Source organism: Zingiber officinale, chromosome 11A (genome assembly GCF_018446385.1).
Source record: "Zingiber officinale cultivar Zhangliang chromosome 11A, Zo_v1.1, whole genome shotgun sequence".
NCBI classification, from domain to species: Eukaryota; Viridiplantae; Streptophyta; class Magnoliopsida; order Zingiberales; family Zingiberaceae; genus Zingiber; species Zingiber officinale.
Window position 1 is genome coordinate 90,064,955 of NC_056006.1, and position 26,207 is coordinate 90,091,161.

Genomic DNA, 26,207 nt, shown 5'->3' on the forward strand with positions numbered 1-26,207 from the left:
TGACCCGGTCTCTGCAATTTCTGCCGTCTCTATGTATGTTTAACTGCCTCAAAGCTTTAATCTCTACTTGGATTGATTGAAACATGCTCGCAAAGTATTATACCACCCCAGGTTGACACGGTTGAGATTTGTTTTCGTTCCACTTTCCTAAAAACGTGGGTGACTGCATCAATATCGGCACGAACAAAGGAGTAACAGAGAGACTGGCCAACATCGACATCGACACAAATCGAAAGTAGGAGAGAGGAAGGGACAATAACTGTCGGTGGTTCAATTCAGTATGTCGAATCGGACCATTAGGATTCAATCTGGTTTCTTGCGCCGTCAGGTCGAGTGGGACTGGGAATGCGAACTGAGTCATAGCTAATACGACTGACAGCGGGTGATTAGTTGAGCGTTTGGCCATTGAGAGAAAGTGTCGAACAAGATGTAGGCGTCGCGGAGCAGGAACACTGCGATGCGAAATCTACTCCCGTTTGCTTCCGATCTCGTCTGGATTTCTCCTAGTATCTTGAATAACCTTCTCCGCCTCCAAATCCACGCGGCACATCCTCCTCCATCGCCCTTCCCAATCTGTGCTTCCGTTCTCCGCGCACATATTCATACGCTGCTGTCCACCGGCACGGCGCCTGGGGCCCCTGCCACCGCCTCGAACTCGGATATCCATGCAGCGAGTCCTCCTTCTGGCAAGAGCTGCACTTCTGGCGGCGTGCGGGACGCTCGGTGCATGTTCGACGAAATGCCCCAGCGGGACAGCTCTATCGCGGGCTTCTGCCGCATGCGCTCTTCAGGTTTGCGTCCCGATCAATTCACGTACAGGCATGCGGTCTCGGCCTGTGCTACCTCCCTGAACCTTGGTTTGGCCGAGCAGCTCTATGCTTTAGTGATCAAAGACGGGTTTTGTTCAGATGGATACGTTTGTTCCAGGCTCATTGACGTCTTCTCCGCGCATGGTCGTCTAGACGATGCTCTAGGGGTATTATGGCAGGGTGCCGCCAGAAATGTCGTGTGTTGGAACATGATCATCACTGGTGCAGTGCGAAATGGCGAGATTTACTTGGCATTGTATCTTTTCCGTCTGATGGTGGACTTTTGCAATCCAAATCCTTTTACGTTGTCAAGTATCTTATGTGCGTGTGCTTCTTCTGGGAAACTAGAAGCAGGTGAAGCTGCACATGGTTGGGCGATTAAGAATGATGCTGTTGCTGATGTGTTTGTCGCCACGGCGATCGTCGACATGTATGTGAAATGTGGAGTTATGGATGCGGCCATGCGGCAATTCTCGTCCATAGCAATCCGCAATGTGGTTACTTGGACAGCAGTTATTTCTGGTTTTGTCCAGAAGGGTGAGTTCGTAGATGCATTGTTACTTTTCAAACAAATGTTGTCTTCAGGCATTGAGATTAACAAGTTTACTCTGACAAGTGTACTACTTGCCTGCTCTAAATCCTCTACGGCAATGGAGACAGACCAAGTACATTGCTTGATTATGAAGAAAGGCTTGCATGTTGATTTTGAGGTAAAAGATGCGTTGCTCAGAACATATGGGAAATTTGGATATATTACGTATGTCAATAGGGTTTTTGAAGAGACAGGTACAGTGCAAAGTGCTTCCACTTGGTCAGCTTTGGTCTGCAGCCTTGCTGAAAACAAATGCTTGATAAGATCAATGCAGCTCTTCTGCTGGATGTTTAGTGAAGGTCTTAAACCTGACAAGAATTGCTGCTCTTGCATCCTAAGTATAGTTGACCATGTTGATTTTGGAAGGCAAATACACTCATATTCTATAAAATTTGGAGGCGTCCATGATACTCTTCTTGGAAACGCACTTTTCACCATGTATTCCAAATGTGGTAGCCTAGAAGAAAGCTATCAATTTTTTATGACCATAAAGGAAAAAGACAGAATTTCTTTTACATCTATGATTTCTGGTTTTGTAGGATATGGTCACACAGATGAAGCATTCCAGTTGTTCAGAGACATGATGGAGGAAAAGGTTATACCAGATAACATGACTATATCTTCCATTCTTATGGCTTGCCATGGTGAATATTCCTTGACCAAAGGAAAGGAGCTTCATGGATATGCTCTTCGTAATGGGTTCCTCATTGATCCACCTCTTGGTAGTGCGCTAGTCTCAATGTATTTGCAATGCAAAAGACCAGTATTAGCCAAACAAGTCTTTGATGGAGTCTCACCAAAAGACCAGGTAATGTGGTCTTCCTTAGTCTCAGGCTTTGCTTCAAATGGTTATAGTGAGGAAGCACTTATGGAACTTCCATGCTTAGTCAGTGCTGGCTTTGAGGTTGATCAATATGCATGCTCATCCCTTCTTAGAGTTTGTACAAATTTGTGGAGACCAAGTATCGGTGAGCAATTGCATGCTCTGTCACTTAAAAGAAACACTATTTCTTGTATATTGGTCAGTAGTGCATTCTTGACACTATATGCAAAAATTGGTAGAATTGACGATTCTTGTAGAATTTTTAATGAGACTGAAGACCCTGATGTAGTCATGTGGACATCCATAGTTGATGCATATGCTCGGCATGGGAATGGCATTCAAGCTCTTGAAATGTTTCGACTGATGAAAGAAAATGGGGTCAGGCCTGATCTTGTGACATTTGTTAGCGTCTTGTCTGCCTGTAGTCGTAATGGTTTAGTGGAAGAAGGCTTTCGCCATTTCAACTCTATGAGCTCTGATTACGGGATTAGACCAGAATCACATCACTTTGCTTGTATGGTTGATTTACTTGGTCGTTCTGGAAGGCTCAAAGAAGTGGCAAGTTTTATCAGTATGATGCCTTTCAAACCTGATCTACTGGTATGGAGCACATTGCTCGGTGCTTGTAAACTCCATGGAGACGTTCAGTTAGGAAATTTGGCTGCAAAGGAAATTCTTGAACTGGAACCTCAAGATTCTGCAACTCTTGTTTCTTTGTCGAATATATCTGCTGAGTTAGGAGATTGGGAACATGTTACTATGATAAGAAGCCCAATGAAGGGAACTAGACTAAAGAAGGAACCTGGCTGGAGTGTAACCTAAACAGTATAACTAATCGGCACTCCAAACTCAAAAGAAGAATCACTTTGTTTTTCCTCTATAAGGTTGGACATAAATCAGTTAGATCATCATTAGATGTTGAAATGCATCAACGCAGAGCCTTGACCTTTATCCTTTCTTGATATGGCCAAGCCTTGTAGCTTAAGGGTAAGCTCAGATTGCTGAAAGTAAATTTTCAGTAACATATCCCTAAGAAACGATTGGCTATCTATATCATATTTACAATAATCTATCATGTCTATTAACTTTGCAAAATTCTCCATCTTGTACTCTTTCAATCGGCAATAATCTCTATTGATTGTGTAGGTTTAAATATTGATGTTAATCGACCCTGTCACTTTGTATGCAGATTCATCAGGTGAAGCAGAAGCACAGAAGACATTTGGTGATGGTTTCACTAGCTTTTTAGTGTCTCTCCACTGACTGATCCATGCAACTGATAACTCATGGTGAGATGCTTCTCCCAAACCTAATAGTGCCAAGCCATGTTCATTGCTTTTAAACAGAGATTTTTCTTTATATATATATATTTGGGCATGAATATTTGGTGTTGAGAATAGTGTTAAACAGAGATTTTCTTGAATTAAATACTAATGTGCCACAAATGCTTAAGCCCAAACTTCTAATTTGCCCCGTAATTAGGAAACTTTATATACAGAGGCTCTTATGTTTTTGTTCTGTTTTTTAGCTGGTATTTATCCAGCTTATACCGATTAATTCAGGAGGTGATCGATCTGATCTCATGAAAATTTACTATCGGCCTAGTAAATCGGGAAGCGCTATGTTTTTGTTCTTTGAACATAGGTTAGCCTGTAACTCAATCACATAATCAACTCACAACATTAATTCTACAAGATCTTTGATAGACGACTAACTGTTGCTGCCTTAAGTACCTCTAGAAATGACACAATTATGACAACGATGATACAGTAGAGTAGATTAATACATTTGTTCAAGTCTCATGGTTTACAATTTACAATCCCAGTGCACCAAGTGGGGTCTTGCCCTGTCCGGCCTCAAAGTAGAATATGAGCATGGCAAGCATGGCGATCCTGGCGTGCTTGATCTCGGCCAGCTTGAGCCGCTCCAGCTTCTCGAAGTCGGGCACGTACTCGCCGTCCTTGATGGTGCCGGCGAGGCCGAGGGGGTCGAAGAACTTGCCGCCGGGGTAGCCCTGTTCGCCCGTGGCATTGGCGAAGTTCTCGGCGGTTCGCGACCATGGCGTGGCCCACTCCACGGACTGCGAGTCCGGGTTGAAGAAGTCGACCCACCGCTTGGATTCGACCCACCCCATGAGGAGGAGCTGGGTACCGAGGAGGGTGCCGAAGGAGAAAGGCGCGATGGCGCCCGGGTCAGCGCCGGCCTCGAACCACGGCACGCCGCTCCACGCCTGCCCCACGAAGATGCCCACCACCGCCGCCATGGCCCACCGCCCGTGGATCAGCTCCGCCTCCCTGTACCACTTCAGGAACGCGGGGTCCTTCCCCAGCCCCAGCGGATCGAACCCGTAGTCCCCCGGCAACCTGCACTCATCATCACACGGCAGAAAAGATTTGATTTTTCGACAAATCCCCAATTCTTGACGATGACTATACAGAAAGAAAGTGAAGGGCATACGAGCCATCGAGCCACTCTGGGTCGACTAAGTTGCCACCGCCCCTGACGCCGGGGAGCCAGGACTTCTTGGGGGCGGCGGCCGCGACGACGATGAGCCGACGAGACGAAACCGCGGAGGACCTCCCGCCGATTGTGGCGTTGAGGAGAGTCCGGGAGCCGGAGACGAAGGGGGTGGACAGGCCTTGGAGGACGACCGCGGCAGAGGTGGAAGCCATGGCCATTGCTGCTGCTTTGATGAATTGGTCTGTTCAGCTGAGGGGCGTGGATGCGCGAGGGGTATTAGTGAGTGGAGGCGGCTCCCAATCTAAGGGAGATCCGGGATTGGAAAGAGGATAGATTACTGACCAATGGGGAACTTGGAAAGGAGCTGCTCAATCTGCTGACGCGGATCCCTCTACCTCAAACGTGGATATGGGCCTCTAGTTTTTTGTTCACCTTGAAATTTATCAAATTAGATTGATATATGTGTTGGCCACGCGTATCTCTCTTAATTCGTCAGTTGATTTTTTCGGGCCATCTCGTCGGTCTCATTTGCTGTATTGATGTGCGACTCAGGCCGATTCTTTAGTGACAAGTAATTTTCATACGTAAATATTCTTTTAAAGACAAGCTTTATTGGAAAATTTTGATATTTTCTCTCGTTGACAAATGAAGTCAAATTGAAATCGAAAAAAAAAATTGCAGGAAAATTCCAAGTCAATTGCATGTGAAGCTTAACCCATGTTTAAGTTGATCTATCGTATTTTTCGAGCAATACAAGAACAATACTATAAATTTCATCAACTTCTGTCTTAATTTTAAACAAAACTATAGTTAACAGCATACATATTTCAAACAAAAGATCAGTATTTACCGCACTGATGACTTGATGAATCAACCACAAAATCCCTCCAATCAATCAACTCATACACCAACTTCCGATAGCAAGAGATTCTCTTCTTTTGGATTGATCAAAATCAATTATCATATAAGTGAAATTTCAGGTCGTACAACCTCAGATAATAGAATACATGTAACATGTGTACTTGTACTTTTATAATTGGGATGTTTTTGAGCTATAAACTGCTACAAAATGGTCGAGAGCCCATACAAGAGATCTCATACAAAAATCGCTTCTCTTTTATTTTGAGTGTTATGGTGCCTGACTCAATGAGAAAACCTAGGCTGACAGGTTTATATGTTCATACCAACAAATTGGTAGCTTCAAGAGTAATTTGCGTCGGGTAGGGATCAGAACAAGGATACCTCTTGAAATCGTAGTGGAATAAACCATGTCAAAACTAGGAAAACGTGACAGACAGAGCATATGAGTGAAGAAGAGACAGGGCTTGCTCAGCAACAGCACGGTTCCTTGCATGTCTCGCCCATTCAGCAACAACTTCTTTGGCTTCACTGCCATGAACCCCTTCTTCCAAGACATCTGCTGCTTCTGTGAAATTGCCATCCACCAACAGGTTCTCAACTCTACTGATGATAGACTCAATTCCATCTCCAGACTGTTCTTTCATCTGATGAAACAAATAAGAGCAGGCACATTCTTTAAGTTACTAAGGTACTACTGGTTCCAGACGAATAAAATGATGACTGATTTTAAGTGTGATAGATCAAATCATCACAAATCAGCATTTGAAGTTTAATATGAGGATGACCTTTAATGAAGATGCAATGTCAGCCACAAGATGAGCAAGGATACCACCACCACCGGCTGGAATAAGGCTGAAATGCCGCAAGATACCCTTGAGGGACTCAAACTGCAACGAAAGAGAACTCAGAAAAGTTACAATGTTCTAGAAAGGCAGAATACGAAAAAGGTATCATCTTCATAGTTAACAGTTGACTACTATTGTAAGGAGCTTCAACAGTGTGTAAACAAGTAGTCATTAGATCGACACAATTTTATTAATACTGAAACTGTACAGATTACAGCTTAATAACTTACAATCTGGATAAACATAACTAGAAATTTGAAGCAAACTGTCTCAGCTGAACTTGAGATTAACCCACTAGAATTGGTAGCAAGCTTATACAAAAGTATATAACATCATAACAGGTCAAAACATCAACAGTCTATAGACTGTCTGAACATGGTAAACAGCAACCCCCTCTCCAATATTCATCTAGGTCTAGGAAAAAGTTTAGAGTACGAGTGCAAATGGCACCAAGACAGAACAACACAAACTAATCTTACACGTCAAGAACAATGTAAATGTTATAGCATCTAATGACGAACAAGAATAAGTAGTCTAACTGCATGGTACAATATTGCTTCTGGAAATGAAAATATTCAACTGGAACACAATTTACAGGGTAGGCAGAATCATGATGCAGGTTCCCATAGTGAGAGCAGTGGATTATAAATACAATAATGAAAATGACAGTACTATTTTCCAACAGTAAGGCTGTTAAAAATTAGTCTGTACACTCGAAACTGATAATTAAAAGCTGAAAACCATCACAGAATTATAAACAAAGACAATGACGCTCAAACACAATAAGAATAGGATCTTTCACTTGCCTTTTCATTTAGTTGCATCTGAGTGTTTGCTCCATTATCCAATATTTCTTCTGGAAGGGATGAAAGTGCCACTTGTAAAAGTGAATCTTTATCAATGCCTTCAAGTGACTTGAGCAATGCAACAACCTCAGATTGAATTGGCAATCCTCTAGATAGAGCATCTTCTAAAGCAAGTGTTCCCTGTATGATCAGAAATAATTAGCAAAAACATGTAAACTTTAAATAATGCTTTGAAACACCTAAGTTGTTGAAAAGAAGTAGCATAAATTAGTGTTGGCGCAGGAGCACGAGACGATCAAACCTAAGTTTTGATTATAGAAAAGGATTCAAAAGTTAAGATGTCTTGTTATCTAACAAATGTAACTGAGCTTACAGGGAAGTCCTAAGTGTTCTTAGGTAAAAGTCCTAGTGGATTCTAGACAGATGGAAAACCCTAAGGAAAGGTAACTCTAGGTCCTAGGGGAGGTAATCCTACGTCCTAGGGGAAATAACCTAGGTTATGGAAAGTCCTAGCTGCGGTTAAGCAACGAAATCCTGGTCTGAGGGACTAGGCGAAGTCTTGACGAGCCGAGGACGTTGGGCAAAATCCTAGAGTCGAGGATTGTAGGTGAAAATCTTGGGGTCAACGACACCATGTGGAAGACTGGACAAATCAGGATTCAGATATTCAACATGAAGTCCTAACGTCTCAGACGCTGAGCAAAAATCCAGACGGTCTGGAAGATCGGCTTGGCAAAAGGTAAACTCTCCTGAGAGGAGTAGGTGAGGACGTGTTGCCCGTTGAGAGAACAGTAAGCGTCGGTTCGACCTAGGATTTTCGAGAAATCCAAAAGTCAGAACCGGACAATCTGGAGACTCTCAAGAAGTTCTATTATTCACATTTTATTGTGCTAACTTTGTCTTACATGGTATGTTTTGTATTTTGGACTAACATGGCTTGCAGGGAGTGAAAAACACAAAATAAGCTCAGATGAATAGTGCTTAAGGCGCCTCCGGTGAGGTTGGAGGTGCCTCGAGCACCTTAGCTGAAGACTCGCGCGGAGAGGCAGGGAGGCGCCTTTTGTGTGCCTGAAGGAGCCTTGGAGCTAGGATGGAAGGCACCTTCGATGCCTTGAAGGCGCCTTCGAATGGATAAACAACGCAGGCTGCGGAGCTTATCGACACGAGAAGCTGGGGATAAGTTGCAAAGTTGGAGGCGCCTTCAATGGGATTGAAGGCGCATTCAACAGCCCATAAAAGGTGTGCTCGACCAGAGGCTTAGACACACTTCATTTTCGCATCCTTTCTCCTATGCGCCGCTGCTCCAAGGACGATCCTACTACTCCGTGACGCGACTCAGACAACCGAAAGCACAACCTTCCAGATCCTTAAAAGTCGTCGGTATATTTTCAATTATAGTACTTAAACCATCAATCTATTGTACTGATCTTTGTAAAGATTTTTCGAATTGATAGTGAATTGCCCAACGAAAGCGATCGACAATCGCGGGCCTTGGAGTAGGAGTCGTCAAAGGCTCCGAACCAAGTAAAACCAACACGAATTAGCGATTGTTTTACTTCCGCTATTTTGCTTACTATTTCCGCTGCGTTTATTCTATGTTTTCCGAAAAGTGAGAAAAGCCCCCCCCCCCCAAAAAAAAAAAAGCACGTCTCAATCCTACAATTACATCTCTAAAGTCAGCCAGATTTATGTTTTTCATAGTGGTTTGGTTCAGAGTTGTATTCTGCATTTCACATAAACTTTTGGTAAAGAAAAATCAGAAAAATCAGCATACAAATGTGCTGTGTGAGACCTAGTGAAAATAATGTCTAGCTAGAAACTGATTTAAGTGAGACTTGGCCAAAAATGAAATAATTGCAGAGTCTTCCTATCTGCAACAAATGTAGCCTAAAAAATTGACATTATGAAAGTTTTGGAAGAATATTCATTAGTTAAAATCAAATTTATTTCAACCCAAATGAGCAATCAACGTATTAGTATTGGAACACCTAAACTTCTTGATACAAGTTTTTTGTGCACTATCTTCAAACAATATGTTGCCTATTTTTTATATGAAGTTTCATTTGCCCAGAGGTTTAAAGGAAAGGATAGCAAAAAAAGCTGGGGAACCCACCAAAGCAAGCTTGTGAATGGAATGAGTCTGGCGTGCTTCTTCAGATCTTGCATAGAACGCTAAGCACAACGCGTTTATCTGTCAAAAAAAAAACATGTAAATCAACTGAAAAACAGTGTTACTCTTATGTCAAATAATATTGTTGTTTATAAAGGACATTTGGTGTACCGCAGCAACTTATCTGTACAATAAATAGCCATATAATGTAGACAATAAGAATGATGAATGCTGATAAAATATCCTACATTTAAGTTTGCTTCAGCAATTTTTTCTATCTGAGATGATTTCTCCTTTGCAATAGCTGCAGCTAATTCTGCTTTTGCTAACTCTGTAACTTTCTTAAGCTGCATGTCAAATTCCTCATCCTGCAATAAGTGTTGACCTTAGAATTTGAACAAAAAGCATAAAAGTGTTGTCAGCATGTGGTTTGTTGTTCCAGCTGAACCTTTCTCTGTAATTCTCCCCGAAGATTGTTTTCAGCTTTTTCCTCAATTGATTTGATTGCAGCTGCTGCTTTTGCCTTCACTTTGCTTAATTCCTGAAAATAGTGCAGAAATGAAGAGATTGTTTCCAATGAAATGCAGAAAGCATATCAATCAAGTGAATCATCATCTTCAGACTTAATTGATAAGTTACCCAAATTATTAAGCATGTCTATCCAACTTGAATTTTTAATCAGCATGTAATTGACTAGAATATTATACATCAAAGATAGTACACAAAGTACTAGAGATAATTTTGATGACACTAGTTGAGCTCAAGCCAATCCATTTTGTACGATGCCAAATTTGATAAAAAGAACAAAATCAAGCAGGACCTCAGGTTAGAATTATTCTCCTTTACCAAATATCATATGTGAAAATAATCCAATATTTAGATTCAACTATAGAGTCTCAACTCAGTAAACCAATTTTACCATTCAAGGGTCTGCTAGCAACTGGCATCAATTGTATTGCATCTTTGCATTACTTGTGCATGTGAATATCGGAAGGACCTAAACCTTTATGAGTAGATGAACAATCAAGATTGCAATGAATTTCAACATCTATGCAATTTAGCTGCAAATCCTCCATTTTTTAACTGGAAAACAAATACCTATTACTAGCTGACACAAGAAACTTCCATCAGAACATGGGGGAAAAGGTAGACTGTACAGAGATACGGACTTGCAAGAAACTTTCAGGCATGCATGCAGTAGAAGCAATGAGCTTAGTTAAAGACGCTGACCTAGTAGGTACATATTACAATAAGCTCCTTATGGAGCTTTTATTTCTGATTAGAGATCGCTAATGTACATAGGTACAACTCATAGTTTTATTCCCTTGCACTTGTAAATGGGAAAATCATGAAAAATGCACTTTAAGCCCTACAGTCACTACATTAATGCATGATGAAAAAAAAATATCTATTTTGTCAATAAACAAATTAACTGACTCAATTATTTGAATACAACTCAGTAATAAGAATAGATAAAAAAAAAAGTCCAACCACAGAATACACATCCAAATGGAAGTCAAAGCAACAAGTTTAGAGTAAGGATTCCAAAATCAAATAGTGGAGTTAAAATTTATACAGTAAGGAAGAAGAACAAGAACTACTGACTATTGACTGAGGAGCTAATCACACTAGCTAAATGACATTATTATAGAAACATACACAAGTAGTGTCTAAACCTTGTCCAAAATTGCAGCCTCTTCTGCATACATCAGTTCCCGTGCCCTAGCATCCTTTAGTTCCTTTTCATACTTCTCCTGAGATCAAGGTAAATGAGGAGAATGAACATTTAAGATTTTTCAACTGAAAGCTTAAACATAAGAATTGTTGCTTGTAAGCTACTCGTATGATAGCGAAGTCGTTTCCAAAATATATTAAATAACTTCAATTGTGTAGATAAGGACAAAAGACGATATATATAAGTCAGCTTGAAACTCTACAAACACTTCCTCTGTGGATTAAAAAAGTATATTTATCATTAACTACATTTTTTTAACACAACTCTATGTGGAAAAATTGCAATATATGGAGAAACCAATGTGTAGAATGCCACAATCCAAATCACTAATCTAAGATAAAGATGAGTAAGAGCATGAGCTTTAAATTAACTTGTTTTCTTCCTTAATGGCAACTACAAGCTATATAAATGGTCGAGATGGTTATGCTCACTTTATCTAATTGGCAAACAGATACTTGGTAGAGGATTAAAATGTTCTGATATATCAGATCTACTTAGAACATATGTTTCATTTTTCTCTAAATGTCTTCATATGGCCATTTAAAAATTCATTAAACAAAACACATATTAAGGAGGGAACTTCCTCAATGACATTGAGTTGATATCAAAAGCCAACCTTCAGGATTCTTTTTTCCTCAGCAAAGATGGAGGCATCTGATTCAGCTTGCTTTTTTTCAGCAGCATGGATAACTTCTATTAGGTCAAATATTTTTTTTTCATCTTCAGAAGTTCTCTTATCCTTTGGATGTTCAGTATCATGAAAAAAAGACATCAATCATAAGAGAATAAAATCAGGTAACACTTTGTCAGGACTCAGGAGAAAAAAAACAACCTTGACATGAATAAAGAAACACAAAACTAAGCTTAAATAACCTCTTTACTAGTAGAAGACCTTCCAGCAGCATCATTATTCACCTTTTCACTGGAAATGTCAATGCTCTGTTCATCTTGTAACAAATACGACTCAGAGAGGGGTTTTGGTGTCTCTTTCTCAGCATCTGCATAATCTAGCTGGATATACCAACAGAGCAGATGAACATGTGCAGGTCAAAAAGAAAAGATACATTCAAATCATATGATACTATTAATCCATTGTTTTCTAGCATTCGTGGAATATTATCACATTTAGGGTAAAAAAAAGATTTGATTTCTAGGAAAATAACCAAAACTAAACAGGGAAGTCAGAATAATTTCAGACTCAAAGAGATCAATATTGCATTTAGTGGATGTAAAATGTAAATAGTGTGTGGAAATTGAGTATTTTAAGTGTTCAATTTTTGTTTTTCTTAATCAATAATTGCTCTTGCATTTAATTTTAGCAAACTATTGCAGTAACAGCATAAAATATTGGCCTGACTCCATTATGTGTTACATGCTGCTATGCCAGCTCATATACTGAAAAATGCACATATTCATGCTAGTACATTACAAGATGGCCCTCTGTACATGCTGCTATGCCAGCTCATATACTGAAAAATGCACATATTCATGCCAGTACATTACAAGATGGCCCTCTGTCAGACAGTTAAATGTCAGTATGCTTCCCGTTTTATTTAGTTTATTAAGACATTAACAAAGATAAATAGCCTTTTCAATATAGACCATTATGTTAAATATCATGGTAAAGAAAATTCTATTCCAAATTATTGACAATATAGCTTACTAAACTACAAGAGATTTAGAAGATAAACATGCATAAAAACTAAACAGTTGGATGTTAAACTAGAATAAATAATTTAGTCTCACATGGGATAATTTTGTATTAGTTATCATGTTGTATAATTGTATATGTGAGAATAAGTAGTCCTTTTAAATTCAATAATATTGCTCTATCACTTTCGACTTGTTATTAGAGCAAGAAATTCTAGGAATAAGTAGTCTTTTTAAATTCTAGGATTTCTTCTTCAATCCTGGTTGAGGGATGGCTTTCCTCTTTTTCTTTCACTTTTTTTCTGCTCTACTCTTGCATGCCTTGTTTATTCCTTCACTCTTCCTAATGTTGCCTTCTGCTGGATGTTGCCTCACACATGTACATCTCTTTTCACTCAAGGTTACCTTCCCATGCGAGTTCTCTGCTGATCAACAGAATCCTGTGTGGTACTAAACTATCTACTCAGCAACATCAACCAGGTTTTATTAGTGAATATCAGTATTACAACAGATTTCGTAGTTTAACTACACACAATCCTTTCATACTAACTAATTTATGGGTCCCTCTGATATGTTAAGTAAAAAATAAGAACTACCCATAATCAGCACTAGTGCATTACGAATATTAACTGAAAAAGATCATACCTCTACCATCTTTGGAGGAACTTCCATTAAACCAGCTTCTTCAGAGACTTGTACATTTTCTAATCCTACAGTTTCTTCTGAAGTACCATTTACCTTGGTCTGTTCCACACTCACTTCTGTTTGGGCCAATATGTCATCCAACTTTGCATCTTCAGGTGATTTCTCAGTAACAGATACTTGCTCATTGGTGACTGAAACAATCTTTTCAGATGGTTCTTTAGAATCAACTTCTTCTGGTTCATTTTCTTTTAAATGAAGTATTTCCTCTCCAGGTACTGAAACATCAATTGCTTCTGTTTTAATCTCAATTTCCTGGCTTTGAGGTACATCACTTTTGTCAACAATATCTACTTCAGGTTCCAACATGGTTGGTTCACTGTTAATTGGAGCAATGGCTTGATCAACTGACTGCTCCAAGTCTTTAGGAGTTTTAGCCTCGTTCAGTATAGTGGCATCATGAGAAGCTCGTTCCTCCATCACTTGAATGCCCAGCAAGTCAGCTTTATAAGCTGCCATTGCAACAGCCCCAACAGCCATACTTCCAAAGACAAGTTTTGAGATAGAGCTTGTAGAATTCGAATCATTTTCCGCAGGAGCAGGTTTCTGTGAAGAATTCTCCTTAGCAGCACCTGAGAACTGTTTTCTTGATGAAAGGTAGAATGATGTCTGCTAACATAAGGAAATGGTAATGGTTAGTACTAGCAATTAGGATGAAGGCTAAAGAGTTAAGACCTCACTATAACTGCTAATTGTCAAAAACCAACTTTCATGAGTATGCTCCTAGAACCAAGGATCCAAATACAATAATGTAATATAATATATTAAAAACACAGATTAACACTCCCAAATACACCAAAGAAACAGTCAAACAAACTATTTTACAATTTTGCTCATCAAAGAGCCCCTCGATTTCAAATTATCTTGTAATCTTTAGATAAAATGGTGTTGGTAAATTTGCTCCTTTATGATTTGAGTTGATCTTTTTACCTTGTTGAGTTGTGGATGGAAATATTGAGTATCCACATAGCACATTGACGGCTTGTTTATGGACTGACCAAAATTTTTTAGTTTTTTTTCTTCTATATGACAGAATGAATTAAAAAATGAGCACGTCTAAACCTTCTCATAAATGCTCCAATAGATGAAGTCACCATATAAAGAAATTGATATCCCACATATTCTATCTAGGTTACTCCCAAAACTAGAGCTCATAGTGGCAATACCAGAAACAAAGCAGGAAAAAAAGATAGGAACCAAACTGTTGACAGGTGGCTCATATATGAGCGGAGGACGACACAAAGACCATCACGAAAGAAAGGAAAAAAGGGGCACAGCCGTGCCCACACACCTAGGCACGGGCGTGCTTCCCGAACATGGCCTGGTCATATCCGATTCTAGAGAAACAACACGGCCAGGCATGGTCACACCGTGTCCGGTTCTAGAGGCTTCCCACAGCCCGACACAGTCGTGCCCAAGAGGCACAATCAAACCATGTTGCATCCAGGAAACCTCGATTTCGGGGCTTTTTTAGTATTTTCGGTCTGGAATATCATGTAAGGGTCTGGGCACTATAAATATGGGATCATTGTAACCCTATGAAGATATAAAAAGAATTCTAATAAAGCTTCAGCCGTTTTGTGGAGTAGGCACATCGCCAAACCATGGTAATCCTCCATTGTCTCTTCTTGTTTCTTTCTCATTCTTGGTTTTCTTCTCAGTTCTCGTGCGTGAGATTCCTTCATTGCCTTGCTATGTCAATTCTATTTCAACTCTCCTCCTCTTCTTCTGCAAAAAGGAGGTGGACAAGGTAAGAGTAGCTAAGGGCACAATAATTGGTATCAAAGCCAAGTTTTGATTATTCTCAACATGTCAGGGACATCTTCTACGAAGTTTGATATGGTGAAGTTCGGAACTGGAAACTTTAGATTGTAGCAAAGGAGGGTCAAGGAGTTATTGGTGCGATAAGGCATGGTGAAGGCTTTAGAAGAAAGGAAACCGGAAAGCATGGAAATGTCAGATTTAGAGGAGCTTCAGGTGAAGGCAGTTGCAACGATAGGACTTTGTCTTACGGATGATGTGATATACCACGTCATGGATGAGAAATCACCGGTGGTAGTTTGGCAAAAGCTAGAAAGTCAGTACATGTTGGACCCCGTGGTTGTTTTGATGTGATCAACCATGTTTAGGTTAGGTCCTGTTTGTCTGATCCCTGTGTCTAAGTGTGCAGGAACTTAGGAGCGCAGGAAGTCGAGCGGAGACATAGCTAGCGAGAAGGACGGCACGGGAAGGGAGCCGACGGGCTCGGTGCGTCCGAAGGACGAGAAAGCTGCGGAAGAGTACACCGGTGGGCGTGAAGAACGTGCGTAGCGTTCGAGGGACGTAAAGCCGAGACGGAAGACTGCTCGAGGAGAAGGTCGGGAACTGGGTCGGGTGAGCCCTATTCCGGATAGCCGAAATCACCCAAGCAAGCCGAACCAAAGCAAGTCAACCGAGAAGTTGACTTGACAAGTGTTCGGTCGACCGAACCCTCTAATCGGTCGACTGAACCCCCTTTCATTAGCAGCCAGCCGTTGGAGACACATCAGCAGTCACGTCAGCAACCAATGACTGATCGGTCGACCGAACCCTCTGATCGGTCGACCGAACCGGAGATAAATCAGAGGACTTAGTCGAGCGTACTGATCAGGCCAGCTCAGAGAGACCGTTGGCTGATCGGTCGACTGAACCCAAACTCGATCTAGAGAGACTGCACCTGGATGGAAGGCTGGGCAGGTACAGCAGGTTCGGTCGACCGAACCTGGGGATCGATCGACCGATCCCTCTCGAGTCAAAACTTGATCCCGAAAATCAGGTTATTTGATAAGTCTTGGAACCCCTATATAAAGGGGACTCGAATAGCTGTTCAAGAACAACGAAAAAAAGGCAATCAACTCTCTGTGTTTTATTTTCCAAGCAATAGTTGAGCTCTCAAAGTGTAAAAGGCTTCTCCGCCTTCAGAGAAGAAGACGTTTCTAGTGCGCTTTCAAACTGCCTTGGATTAACAACAATCTTGGTTGTAACCAAGTAAAAACACTGAGTCTGGTTTTTTCTATTCAATTTTTTTAATTATGTTTAATTTCATAACTATTGTTTTATTTGAGTTGAAAGTTTAAGGAGGGTATAATTTGTGATTGCAGGTAATTCACCCCCCTCTTGCCAGTCCTCGCTGCACCAATAAATGGTATCAGAGCCCAACAGCATCAGAAAGACTAATCGTCGTCTGAAGCACAAAGATCAGAAAATTGGCTAGCAGGAACATTCATCCCCCGAAGTTCGACGGAGATTTCGCTACATGGAAGCGAAAAATGGAAGTATTCTTTAAAACAGATTTTGACATTCTTATTACAATGAAATATGGTTTTGCAACTCCAAAAGACAAAGAAGAAAATGGACGAAGAAGGAGCAGGCTGATTTCGTCGCTAACGGAAAGGCTGAGTTTCACTTGCTCAGCGTTCTTCCGCCCCAGGAAGTAAATCGGATCAGAAGCTACAACTCCGCAAAAGACCTCTGGGATAAATTCCTGGAGCTCCACGAGGGTACCTCGGAAGCAAAGCTAGCGAGGCGCGACATCCTCCGGACACAACTAACGAACCTCCGGATGAATAATGGCGAGAAGGTAGCGCAACTCCAAGCAAGGATTAAGGAGCTAATAACTCAACTAATCAATCTTGGAGAAGAAGTAACGAACCGGGATTTCATCCGATACGCACTCAACGCCTTCCCCAGAACTCCGAACTCCAGACTGGGCGTCCTTAGTAGATGCATATTACATCTCTAAGGACTTTGAGGTAAGTAGCTTAGAAAACTTATTTTCTACCTTCGAACTTCACGAGTCTCGACTTGCAAAGAAACCAGTAGAGAAGACGAACCTCAACATTGGCCTATAAGCCGAAAAGGACGATCTCGACTCCGAAGCATCGATCGACGAAACCGAAACGGCGCTACTGGTAAGACGTTTTAATAAATTTCTTAAATCTAACAAATTTAAATCGCAGTCGAGGAAGCATCAACGCAACAGAAGGATTGTCCGATGCTACAACTGCAACGAGGAAGGGCGCATCATGACTGCCCCAAACTGAAGAAAAAGAACAAAGAGACCTCAAAAGTCGACGTCCTCTACACGCAAGCGCCTGAAGGCCACATGGGATGATTCTTCATCCTCCAAGTCAGAAGCCGAAGCTTTCTCGGGACTAGCACTGGTGGCCAACCATCTCTTCGAAGGTGACTCGGACTCAGAGATGAGCATTGATCAAGGGGGAGAATCAGAAGAAGAAAGCTACGATGAAGGGGGAGCATCACCAAGTGAGGTAAGTAAGGTACGTGATCTCACTCCCTCTCAGTCTTTTAAGTTTATCAAAGTACTTACTAAAGACTTAGTCAAATCAGAAAAAGAAATTGCCAATTTAAAAATAATGTTAGAAAATGTGAATTTAGAAAATGAGAAATTAAACTTAGAACTTGAAAAATTGAAAACTGAAAAGGCATGCTTAAGACCAAATCGATTTCAAAAATCAAAAATTAAGGTCTACGAAAAATTAAATTGGTATATAAGAAAACATCATGGTCAAATTAGAAAAATACCAAAAGTATATGTACCCACTAAGTTTTTAACCAACCCTGTAGGAAGGAACCTTTACTAGGTTCCAAAATCTTTACTAGAGTAAAACTTAATGAGTTAGATCTTACAGCGAGTAAATTAAACAATGAATTTCTTTATGAAGCTTTGTCTAAGGAAGTGGTTGTTGCTCCAATAACCAAGAAGGCCAAGTGCCTCGCCACGACCTGGAAGCCGAAATATCGAAATAAAATGTTTAATTAATTTTCTGGTAAAAGCATTAAAATTAGACTAAAACAATGCTTTAAAAGGTTACTTAAATATTTTTTACCATTTTTAAATGCTGCACATGAATTTTGAAAAATACTCAAATAGTATTTTTATCTAAGTTTAAATTTATTCTGAAATTAGAAATTATTTTACTTACACTTGAAAAATCTTTAAAACTATTTTTGCTAAAAAGTCTTCTAAAGTTAGAAAGTTTTTTGGTTTAAGTTAAAATGTTTAAAAAAAAAAACTTAGAAATTTTTGAAAATTGTCTTAACTAAGCTCTTCTGAAAATAAACTTATATTGTTTACTTTGCAAAATTTTCAAATGACTTAGAAAATTATTTTTCCCCGTTTTTGCTGTAATCAAAGGGGGAGAGTTTAGTAACAAGTTTAGGGGGAGTTTAGGGGAGTTAGGAAAAATTAAATTTTTTCTTTTTCTAACTTATGTTGCAAATTTTATTTTTATGCTTAAAATGTTAGTTTAGTAATTTTCTTAAAATTACTATTTGTTTGTTTTTACCCTAACTTAAACTTGGGTTGATGCACATCAAAAAGGGGGAGATTGTTGGACCCCGTGGTTGTTTTGATGTAATCAACCAAGTTTAAGTTAGGTCCTGTTTGTCTGATCCCTGTGTCTAAGTGTGCAGGAACTTAGGAGCGTAGGAAGTCGAGCGGAAGACGCAGCTAGCGAGAAGGACGGTACGGGAAGGGAGCCGACGGGCTCGGTGCGTCCGAAGGACGAGAAAGCTGCGGAAGAGTACACCGGTGGACGTGAAGAACGTGCGCGGCGTTCGAGGGACGTAAAGCCGGGACGGAAGACTGCTCGAGAAGAAGGCCGGGAACTGGGTTCGGGTGAGCTCTATTCCGGATGGCTGAAATCACCCAAGCAAGCCAAACCAAAGCAAGTCAACCGGGAAGTTGACTTGACAAGTGTTCGGTCGACCGAACCCTCTGATCGGTCGACCGAACCCCCTTTCATTAGCAGTCAGCCGTTGGAGACACATCAGTAGCCACGTCATCAACCAATGGCTGATCGATCGACCGAACCGGAGATAAATCAGAGGACTTAGTCGAGCGTACTGATCGGGCCAGCTCAGAGAGACCGTTGGCTGATCGGTCGATCGAACACAAGGATCGGTCGACCGAACCAAAGCTCGATCCAGAGAGACTGCACCTGGACGGAAGGCTGGGCAGGTATAGCAGGTTCGGTCGACCGAACCTGGGGATCGGTCGACCAATCCCTCTCGAGTCAAAACCTGAACCTGAAAATCAGGTTATCTAATAAGTCTTGGAACCCCTATATAAAGGGGTCTCAAATAGCTGTTCAAGAACAACGAAAAAAAGGCAATCAACTCTCTGTGTTTTATTTTCCAAGCAATAGTTCTGAGCTCTCAAAGTGTAAAAGGCTTCTCCGCCTTCATAGAAGGAGACGTTTCTAGTGCGCTTTCAAACTGCCTTGGATTAACAACCATCTTGGTTGTAACCAAGTAAAAACACTGAGTCTGGTTTTCTTTGTTTAATTCTTTTTAATTTTGTTTAATTTCATAACTATTGTTTTATTTGAGTTGAAAGTTTGAGGAGGGTATAATTTGTGATTGCAGGCAATTCACCCCCCTCTTGTCGGTCCCCGCTGCACCAACAGTACATGTTAAAGTCATTGACAAACAAGTTGTATCTTAAGAAACAATTATTCGGGCTGAAGATGACAGAGGGAACAGATCTAAGTCAGCACATCAACGTATTCAACATTTGTGAGCAATTTGAAGCAGGTTGATGTAAGCGCAGATGTTGCTGTATTCTCTAACGTCATCTCCTACGTACGAGCGAGGACTTGTAATGCATAGTAACCAAGAGTGTGGTAGGAGCAAAACTTGGTATAGATCGGGTAACGACAACAAAGCTTGTTCTAGGTCGAGGAGGAAGAAGGTGATCACGTGCTAGAAGTGTAGAGGTCATATGAAAAGAGATTGTCTAGAAATAAAGAAACATGTTGCAGAAAACAAAGGTAGTTCAGCAAAGTCGACATAGTTGAAGTGGAAAATTCAGAGAGCAATAACGGAGATAAGATATCAGTTATGTTAAGTTCAGAGCTGACGAATGAATGGATTTTAGACTCTATAGGGCAGTTGATTCTGGTTTAATGTTAATGGGGAATGATGCATCTTATAGAGTCATCGACATAGGGAATGTCAGAATCAAAATGTTTTATGGTGTGGTAAGAACCCTATATGATGTCAGACACATACTAGATCTGAGAAATAATTTGATCTCATTAGGCACACTGTATGACATTAGTTGCATTACAAGTGGAGTGATAAAAGTCAGCAAAGGAGCTCTGACGATGATGAAAGGAAAAAAGTTAGTAGGAACATCTACAAGTTGATAGAGACTACAGTTGTAGGTGGAGTCGCCTCGGTGAAGTTTGAATTAAATAGTACGAGATATGCCGTTAGAACACATGAGCGGACATGGGATGCTGGAACTTCACAAGAGAGATATGTTGAAGGGCATTAAGACGTGCAAGTTTGAATTCTAAAAATTTTGAGTTCTTGAAAAATAGAGTAAACTACAATTCAAGATGGCAACACACAAGAAGAAGGGGATTCTAGACTATGTACATATGGATTTCTAGGGACCGGCCAATGTAGTATCATGTGGAGGGTACTTGTATTTTGTGAGTTTTACTGATGATTACTCATGAAAGGTTTGAGTATACTTCATGTATCACAAGTCGGAAACTTTTGCGAAATTTAAATTATGGAAAACTGAAGTGGAGAACCAGACAGAAAGAAAGATTAAATGTCTTAGGTCAGACAATGGGACTGGATACACGAATTCAAAGTTTCAGGAGTTTTGTGAGCAGCATGGGATTATGAGACACTTCTCAGTTTGTAAGACACCTCAACATAACGGTATGGTAGAAAGGTTGCACAGGAAAATCGTTGAGAAGGCAAGGTGTCTCAAGCTCAATACAGGGCTGACAAAGAATTTCTGGGTTGAAGCGGTTAACATGGTGAGCTATTTGATTAATAGATCACCAAGAGCAGCACTAGAAAGCAAAGTTTTAGAGGAGGTGTAGACAGGAAATCTAGTTGATTACTCTCATCTTCGAATATTTGGACGTCCAGCCTATATGCATATACACATATCTAGTGAGGAAAGATCAAAACTAAATGTGAAGAGTGCATTTTCTAGGATATCAAAAAGGAGTTAAAGACTTTAAACTTTGAGATCCTAAGACAAATAAGGTGATGATTACCAAAGATGTGGTATTTGATGAGGTCATCCTACAACGTACTTAGAAAGAAGGAAAGGAATCACCACATAGTAACAAGGAAAAAGATATCGTGCAAGTGGAACTAGAGACTCATGACTCTAATGATTCAAGCTTAAAGCACACGGAGCATCGCACTATAGCTGAAGGCAGAATGAGATGGGTCGTAAAGCCACCCACTATATACGAATTCAAAGACTTGGTATCTTATGAGCTTATCACCACTAGTGGAGACCCTAATCTCTTCAAGAGGCGATACACATGAGAATGACAAGTGGATGGGTGCTATGACGAAGGAGATAGAGTTGCTGCATGAGAATCAAACATGAGATCTAGTGGAACTTTCTAAGGGAAAACGAGTTATAGTGTGTAAGTGGGTATTCAAGAAAAAGGAAGTAATGTCAGAGGGAGAAGTGAAATTCAAGGCTCGTTTGGTAGCAAAGGAATATTCACTGAGGAAGGGGATTGAGTATAATGAGATTTTCTCTCCGTGAGACATACGTCAATCAGAGCGATGTTAGCTTTGGTGGCACATCACGATTTGCAACTGAAGCAAATGGATGTGAAAATAGCAATTCTTTATGGTAATTTGGAGGAGCCGATTTTTATGTCACAAGCTGAGGGATTTAGTTAGCCTGGACAAGAGCGGTTGGTTTGCAAGTTGAAGAAATCACTCTATGGATTGAAACAATCTCCTAAGTAATGGTAGAAGCATCTTAATTAATACATGGTTCAAAATGGCTATAGGAGATGTGAATATGAATGTTGCATATATGTGAAGAGTCTTAAAGATGAATCATTGGCTTCCTTATTACTATATGTAGATAACATGTTAATTGTTGTGAAGAAGATGAAAGAGGTCGATAAATTGAAGAGGGTGTTGAGCAAGGAATTTGACATAAAGGATTTGGGCAAGGCCAAGAAGATTCTTGGGATGAAGATTCACGAGGATAGAGCTACAAGAAAATTATGGTTGTCTCAACGTAACTATGTGGAGAAGGTTCTTGATAGGTTCAACATGAAGAATGTAAAATCGGTGAGCACACCCCTAATGCATCACTTCAAGTTATTTGGTACACAGTGCCAAAAAAACTGATGAGGAAATCCAAGAGATGTCAAAAGTTTCTTATGTCAGTACAGTTGGCTCTCTGATATATGTTATGGTTTGCACGAGACTAGATTTGGAGCAAGCGGTTAGTATGGTGAGCAAATTTCTTTCAAATCCTAGTCAACAGCATTGGGATAAGTGAAATAGATTTTCAAATACTTGAGAAATACAACTGATTATAGCATGTAGACAATCGGAAGATCATATAGATGCAAACTATGCAGGAGATTTAGATGACTACAGGTCTACTACGAATACGTGTTCACTATGGCGGGAGGATCTATCTGTTGGAAGTCTATGATACGATCTATTGTTGTATTGTTCACTACGGAGTCGGAGTACAAAGCTACAGCTAAAGCAGCGAAGGAAGCTTTATGGCTTACACGGTTGCTCGGTGAAAGGGGCTATCAGCAAGACGGAGTCAAGTTGTTATACAATAGTCAGAGTGATATCTATTTGACGAAGAATCAGGTGTGTCATGTGAGAATTAAGCACACTGATGTGAGGTTTCACAAAATCAGAGTTAATTGCTTCCTAGGAAATTCAACTTGAGAAGATTCACACTGCAAACAATATTGCAGACATATTGACGAAGCGAGTGACCACAAAGAAAATCAAACATTGCTTGAATTTGATCCATGTCTCTAGATGCTAGAGGAAGTTCAAACTTAGAGTTCCAAGTAGAGTTTTGCTCAAATACTCGTGTTCTTCGAAGGGGTGAATATTCGCGAAAGTGGAGATGGTTGTCGAGTGACTCATATCTAAGTGGAGGGCAACACGAAGACCGTCACGGAAGAAAGGAGAAAGGGGCACGGCTAGGTACGATCGTGCCCACCGGACACGGCACGGTCGTGCCCACCGGACACGGCACGGTCGTGCCCGGTTCAGGAGGTTTGGCATGCCCAGGCACTGGTGTGATTCTTGAACATGGCTGTGTCCGGTTCTAGAGAAACGACACGACCAGGCACAGCTGCACCATGTCCGGTTCTGGAGGCTTCCCACGGCCTGACACGATTGTGCCCAGGAGGCACGGTCGGACCATGTTGCGTCCGAGAGGCGACAGAAAAACCTAGATTTCAGGATTTTTTCAGTATTTTCGATCTGAAATATCATGTAAGCATTTGAGCACTATAACTATGGGATCATTGTAACCCTATGAAGATGTAGAGAGAATTCTAATAAACATTCGACCGTTTTGTGGAGTAAGCACGTCGCCAAACCACAGTAATCCTCCGTTGTCTCTTCTTTTTGTTTCTTTCTCGTTCTTGGTTTTCTTCGCAGTTCTCCTATGTGGGATTCCTTGGTTGCCTTGTTGTGATCGATTCTATTTCGTCTCTCTCATCTTCTTCCGCAAAAAGGAGGCGGAGAGGGTAAGAGTTGCTCAGGGCACAACAAAAGCAAATAGAAAATTCATGTTGTATACATACTCATCAACTAGAGATACTGTATTTGTCGCAACTCTTCTGGTAATGTAGGTATAAAGAATTTCAATAACAAGTTCCAAATGGGTCGCACTTGGTCAATGCAGAAATTGTAAAAGGAATTTTAACTTCAAAATTAACTTAAAGAAACAAACTTACCAGGTTAAAAGTAAATCAAGTTTTGTGTTTCACAGAAATAGCAAATATTTTGTACAAAGTCGAAACCTAACCTATCCTCATAAATATTATAACTCAACTAGAAGAACGGAAGCTACTAGAGATCAATTTCGAGGAGAGGTGCATGCATACCTGAGACAAGATCGGTCGTATCCTACAGATGGCTTGATGCGAAGAGATCTCACAAAAGCACCTGCATCGGTACAATGTCATTAAAAAACTATGAAAAATGGTGGATTCAAGCAAGTGACCGAAGAGGAATATCAACCAAAATACGCATCCTAGAAGAGAACTTGACGAAGATAGTCTTCTTCAACAACCGAAAAAAATGAAGTACCTTCGCAGCATCACGGCAACGATACCGATCCTTAGGTCACTGTAATTAAAGTATCAATCGGCCTGATGAAACGCTGAGGATGTCGATCGCAAGGAATTGTCAGACGGTTTTCGCAGTGATGAGGAAGGGAAAAGAGGCGGCGAAACGCGGTGGGAGGAGAGATTGGTCCCGAAATCGGGAAAATGCAGAATAGAACAACACGGGTTAGCAGGAGGAGTGGAAGCCTAATTTTATCGTTTCTTCAGAAAACCCCTCTGAAGTTTAAAATTTCCAAAATCAAACCACCACGTTCTGTAAAAAAAAGACAAACCGGTAACCCGAACATGAGGTAATCGTCTAGTTCCACGTAAGTTTTCCACCTATCACTACATAAATCAAGAAGCGTCCGTTAGATCAACAATTGATCTAGAAGCTCAGCATCACATAATTACATACTTTATTTAAAGGAAAAATCTCTATAAATATATCATAGCTAGGAATTAAATCGTAAAAATGTAGGTGACAACTTAACATCGAGCACAAGGCCTAAATGGATCAGATAAAAGTTAATTGAGCCCGCCTATGGTGCGATGGTACAAAATGGAACTATCTCTGTGTAGCGAAGGTCCAAATCTCATCTAAGGTAAGTTACGTTTAGTGTGTTTGAATAATTTGTAATACTTGATCATCTATACTTCAAAATTTTTCCTCAAGACTAATAAAATAATTTTATAGGACTAAATCTATGACTTCATAATCACCTTGGATTGGTAGAGTTGGAATGAACACAATGATACATAGAATTGAAACGGTCAAATCGAACCTGTTACTTTATCATAAACAAAAATAACAAGACCTAGTAAATAATTAAAAGAAATATTTGAGATTTAAAATTCGCAATTTTTATTTATATAATATTATTTTAAAAAAAAAAAAACAACGACACTCATATACAAAACTCCGTCAATACGAAGTCCAGAGTCAGACTATATTAAATTTATTTAACAAAGTCTTATCTTACATTATCATAAGATATCTATGCATAATAATTTTATGCATCAAGACTTTCCTTATCATGTATATAATATTATATGTGATTATTAATTATTGAGATTAAATGTGTCCCAATAGCATACATATACACTTAATAAAACATGAACTTGAGTAATTCTTTTATGGTGAAAACGCTAAGTGGTCACTTAATGGCGCTACAATGCTCATATTGTCTATCCACAACTGATTTGTATACATTGGGAGAGAGCGATCTTAATTTATGAGTTGGAGAGAACAGCGAAGTATTTTTTGAGTTAGAATTACTTGAGAAGGGTGCCATTTGTACAACGATCATGACAGGTTTACAGTTCATATGCAAATTTATTTGATCAATTATATTACATATATAATAAGTGAAACGGAATGCTGTAAGTGGACCAGAGGTGACATATCTGAGAACCGGGCAGACTTAAGAAATTTATCGTGCCACTCAGTGTCAAGGCATATAGATTAAACTCGAACAGTCCTAGCGCTAATCGAGCATATACAATTTCTCATTGCTACAATATAATCGGTCGAACCTAAGTGTCTCAATTCACTTCTCATGTGCCAGTCTCCCTCCATATAGCCTATCGGTCATAAGGCCGGTCAGATTTACATGGTTCAGTGTTCCTGTCTCATATACGTATATACAAGACAAATGCATAAGGCAGCTCTC

At 40.2% G+C, this 26,207-nt stretch overlaps 3 protein-coding genes across 6 annotated transcripts; 1 reads left to right on the forward strand and 2 right to left on the reverse strand.

The window, feature by feature from the left end:
- LOC122032921 (pentatricopeptide repeat-containing protein At1g74600, chloroplastic-like) lies at positions 1 to 9,398 on the forward strand. Of its 2 annotated transcripts, XM_042592233.1 has the most exons (3): positions 1 to 3,211; positions 3,414 to 3,513; positions 9,268 to 9,398. In XM_042592233.1, the coding sequence occupies exon 1, from the start codon at positions 458 to 460 to the stop codon at positions 3,044 to 3,046; it is 2,589 nt and encodes an 862-aa protein (XP_042448167.1). In that variant the 5' UTR covers positions 1 to 457; the 3' UTR covers positions 3,047 to 3,211; positions 3,414 to 3,513; positions 9,268 to 9,398. The 2 variants fall into 2 exon arrangements, with proteins under 2 accessions (XP_042448167.1, XP_042448166.1); XM_042592232.1 differs by lacking the exon at positions 9,268 to 9,398 and having other exon boundaries at positions 3,414 to 4,091.
- On the reverse strand, positions 3,870 to 4,960 carry LOC122032923 (chlorophyll a-b binding protein CP24 10A, chloroplastic-like). The gene is made up of 2 exons (XM_042592238.1): positions 4,682 to 4,960; positions 3,870 to 4,587 (listed from the first exon to the last, which is right to left on the reverse strand). Exons 1-2 carry the CDS (start codon positions 4,900 to 4,902, stop codon positions 4,038 to 4,040), a joined length of 771 nt encoding a protein of 256 aa, XP_042448172.1. The 5' UTR covers positions 4,903 to 4,960; the 3' UTR covers positions 3,870 to 4,037.
- Positions 5,628 to 24,727, reverse strand: LOC122032922 (MICOS complex subunit MIC60-like). 3 transcript variants are annotated; one of them, XM_042592237.1, is made up of 12 exons: positions 24,518 to 24,727; positions 24,313 to 24,373; positions 13,337 to 14,005; positions 11,957 to 12,052; positions 11,658 to 11,780; positions 10,983 to 11,060; positions 9,755 to 9,847; positions 9,555 to 9,674; positions 9,310 to 9,387; positions 7,197 to 7,376; positions 6,331 to 6,432; positions 5,628 to 6,189 (listed from the first exon to the last, which is right to left on the reverse strand). In XM_042592237.1, the coding sequence occupies exons 1-12, from the start codon at positions 24,526 to 24,528 to the stop codon at positions 5,962 to 5,964; spliced, it is 1,839 nt and encodes a 612-aa protein (XP_042448171.1). In that variant the 5' UTR covers positions 24,529 to 24,727; the 3' UTR covers positions 5,628 to 5,961. The 3 variants fall into 3 exon arrangements, with proteins under 3 accessions (XP_042448171.1, XP_042448170.1, XP_042448169.1); XM_042592236.1 differs by having other exon boundaries at positions 11,915 to 12,052; positions 13,337 to 14,002; positions 24,518 to 24,725; XM_042592235.1 differs by having other exon boundaries at positions 11,915 to 12,052; positions 24,518 to 24,725.
- Between the last annotated feature and the right edge of the window lie 1,480 nt (positions 24,728 to 26,207).

What these genes read in the sequence shown, in the direction of transcription:
- LOC122032921 (XM_042592233.1), top strand. Translation starts at nt 458, where the DNA reads ATGCGAAATCTACTCCCGTTTGCTTCCGATCTCGTCTGGATTTCTCCT.
- LOC122032923 (XM_042592238.1), bottom strand. Translation starts at nt 4,902, where the DNA reads ATGGCCATGGCTTCCACCTCTGCCGCGGTCGTCCTCCAAGGCCTGTCC. An exon ending in CCAGAGTGGCTCGATGGCTC is followed by an intron (nt 4,588 to 4,681) that starts GTATGCCCTTCA and finishes TGATGAGTGCAG; the next exon opens with GTTGCCGGGGGACTACGGGT.
- LOC122032922 (XM_042592235.1), bottom strand. An exon ending in TTCCTCCAAAGATGGTAGAG is followed by an intron (nt 12,053 to 13,336) that starts GTATGATCTTTT and finishes TGGTATATCCAG; the next exon opens with CTAGATTATGCAGATGCTGA. An exon ending in ACATTGCATCTTCATTAAAG is followed by an intron (nt 6,190 to 6,330) that starts GTCATCCTCATA and finishes TTGTTTCATCAG; the next exon opens with ATGAAAGAACAGTCTGGAGA.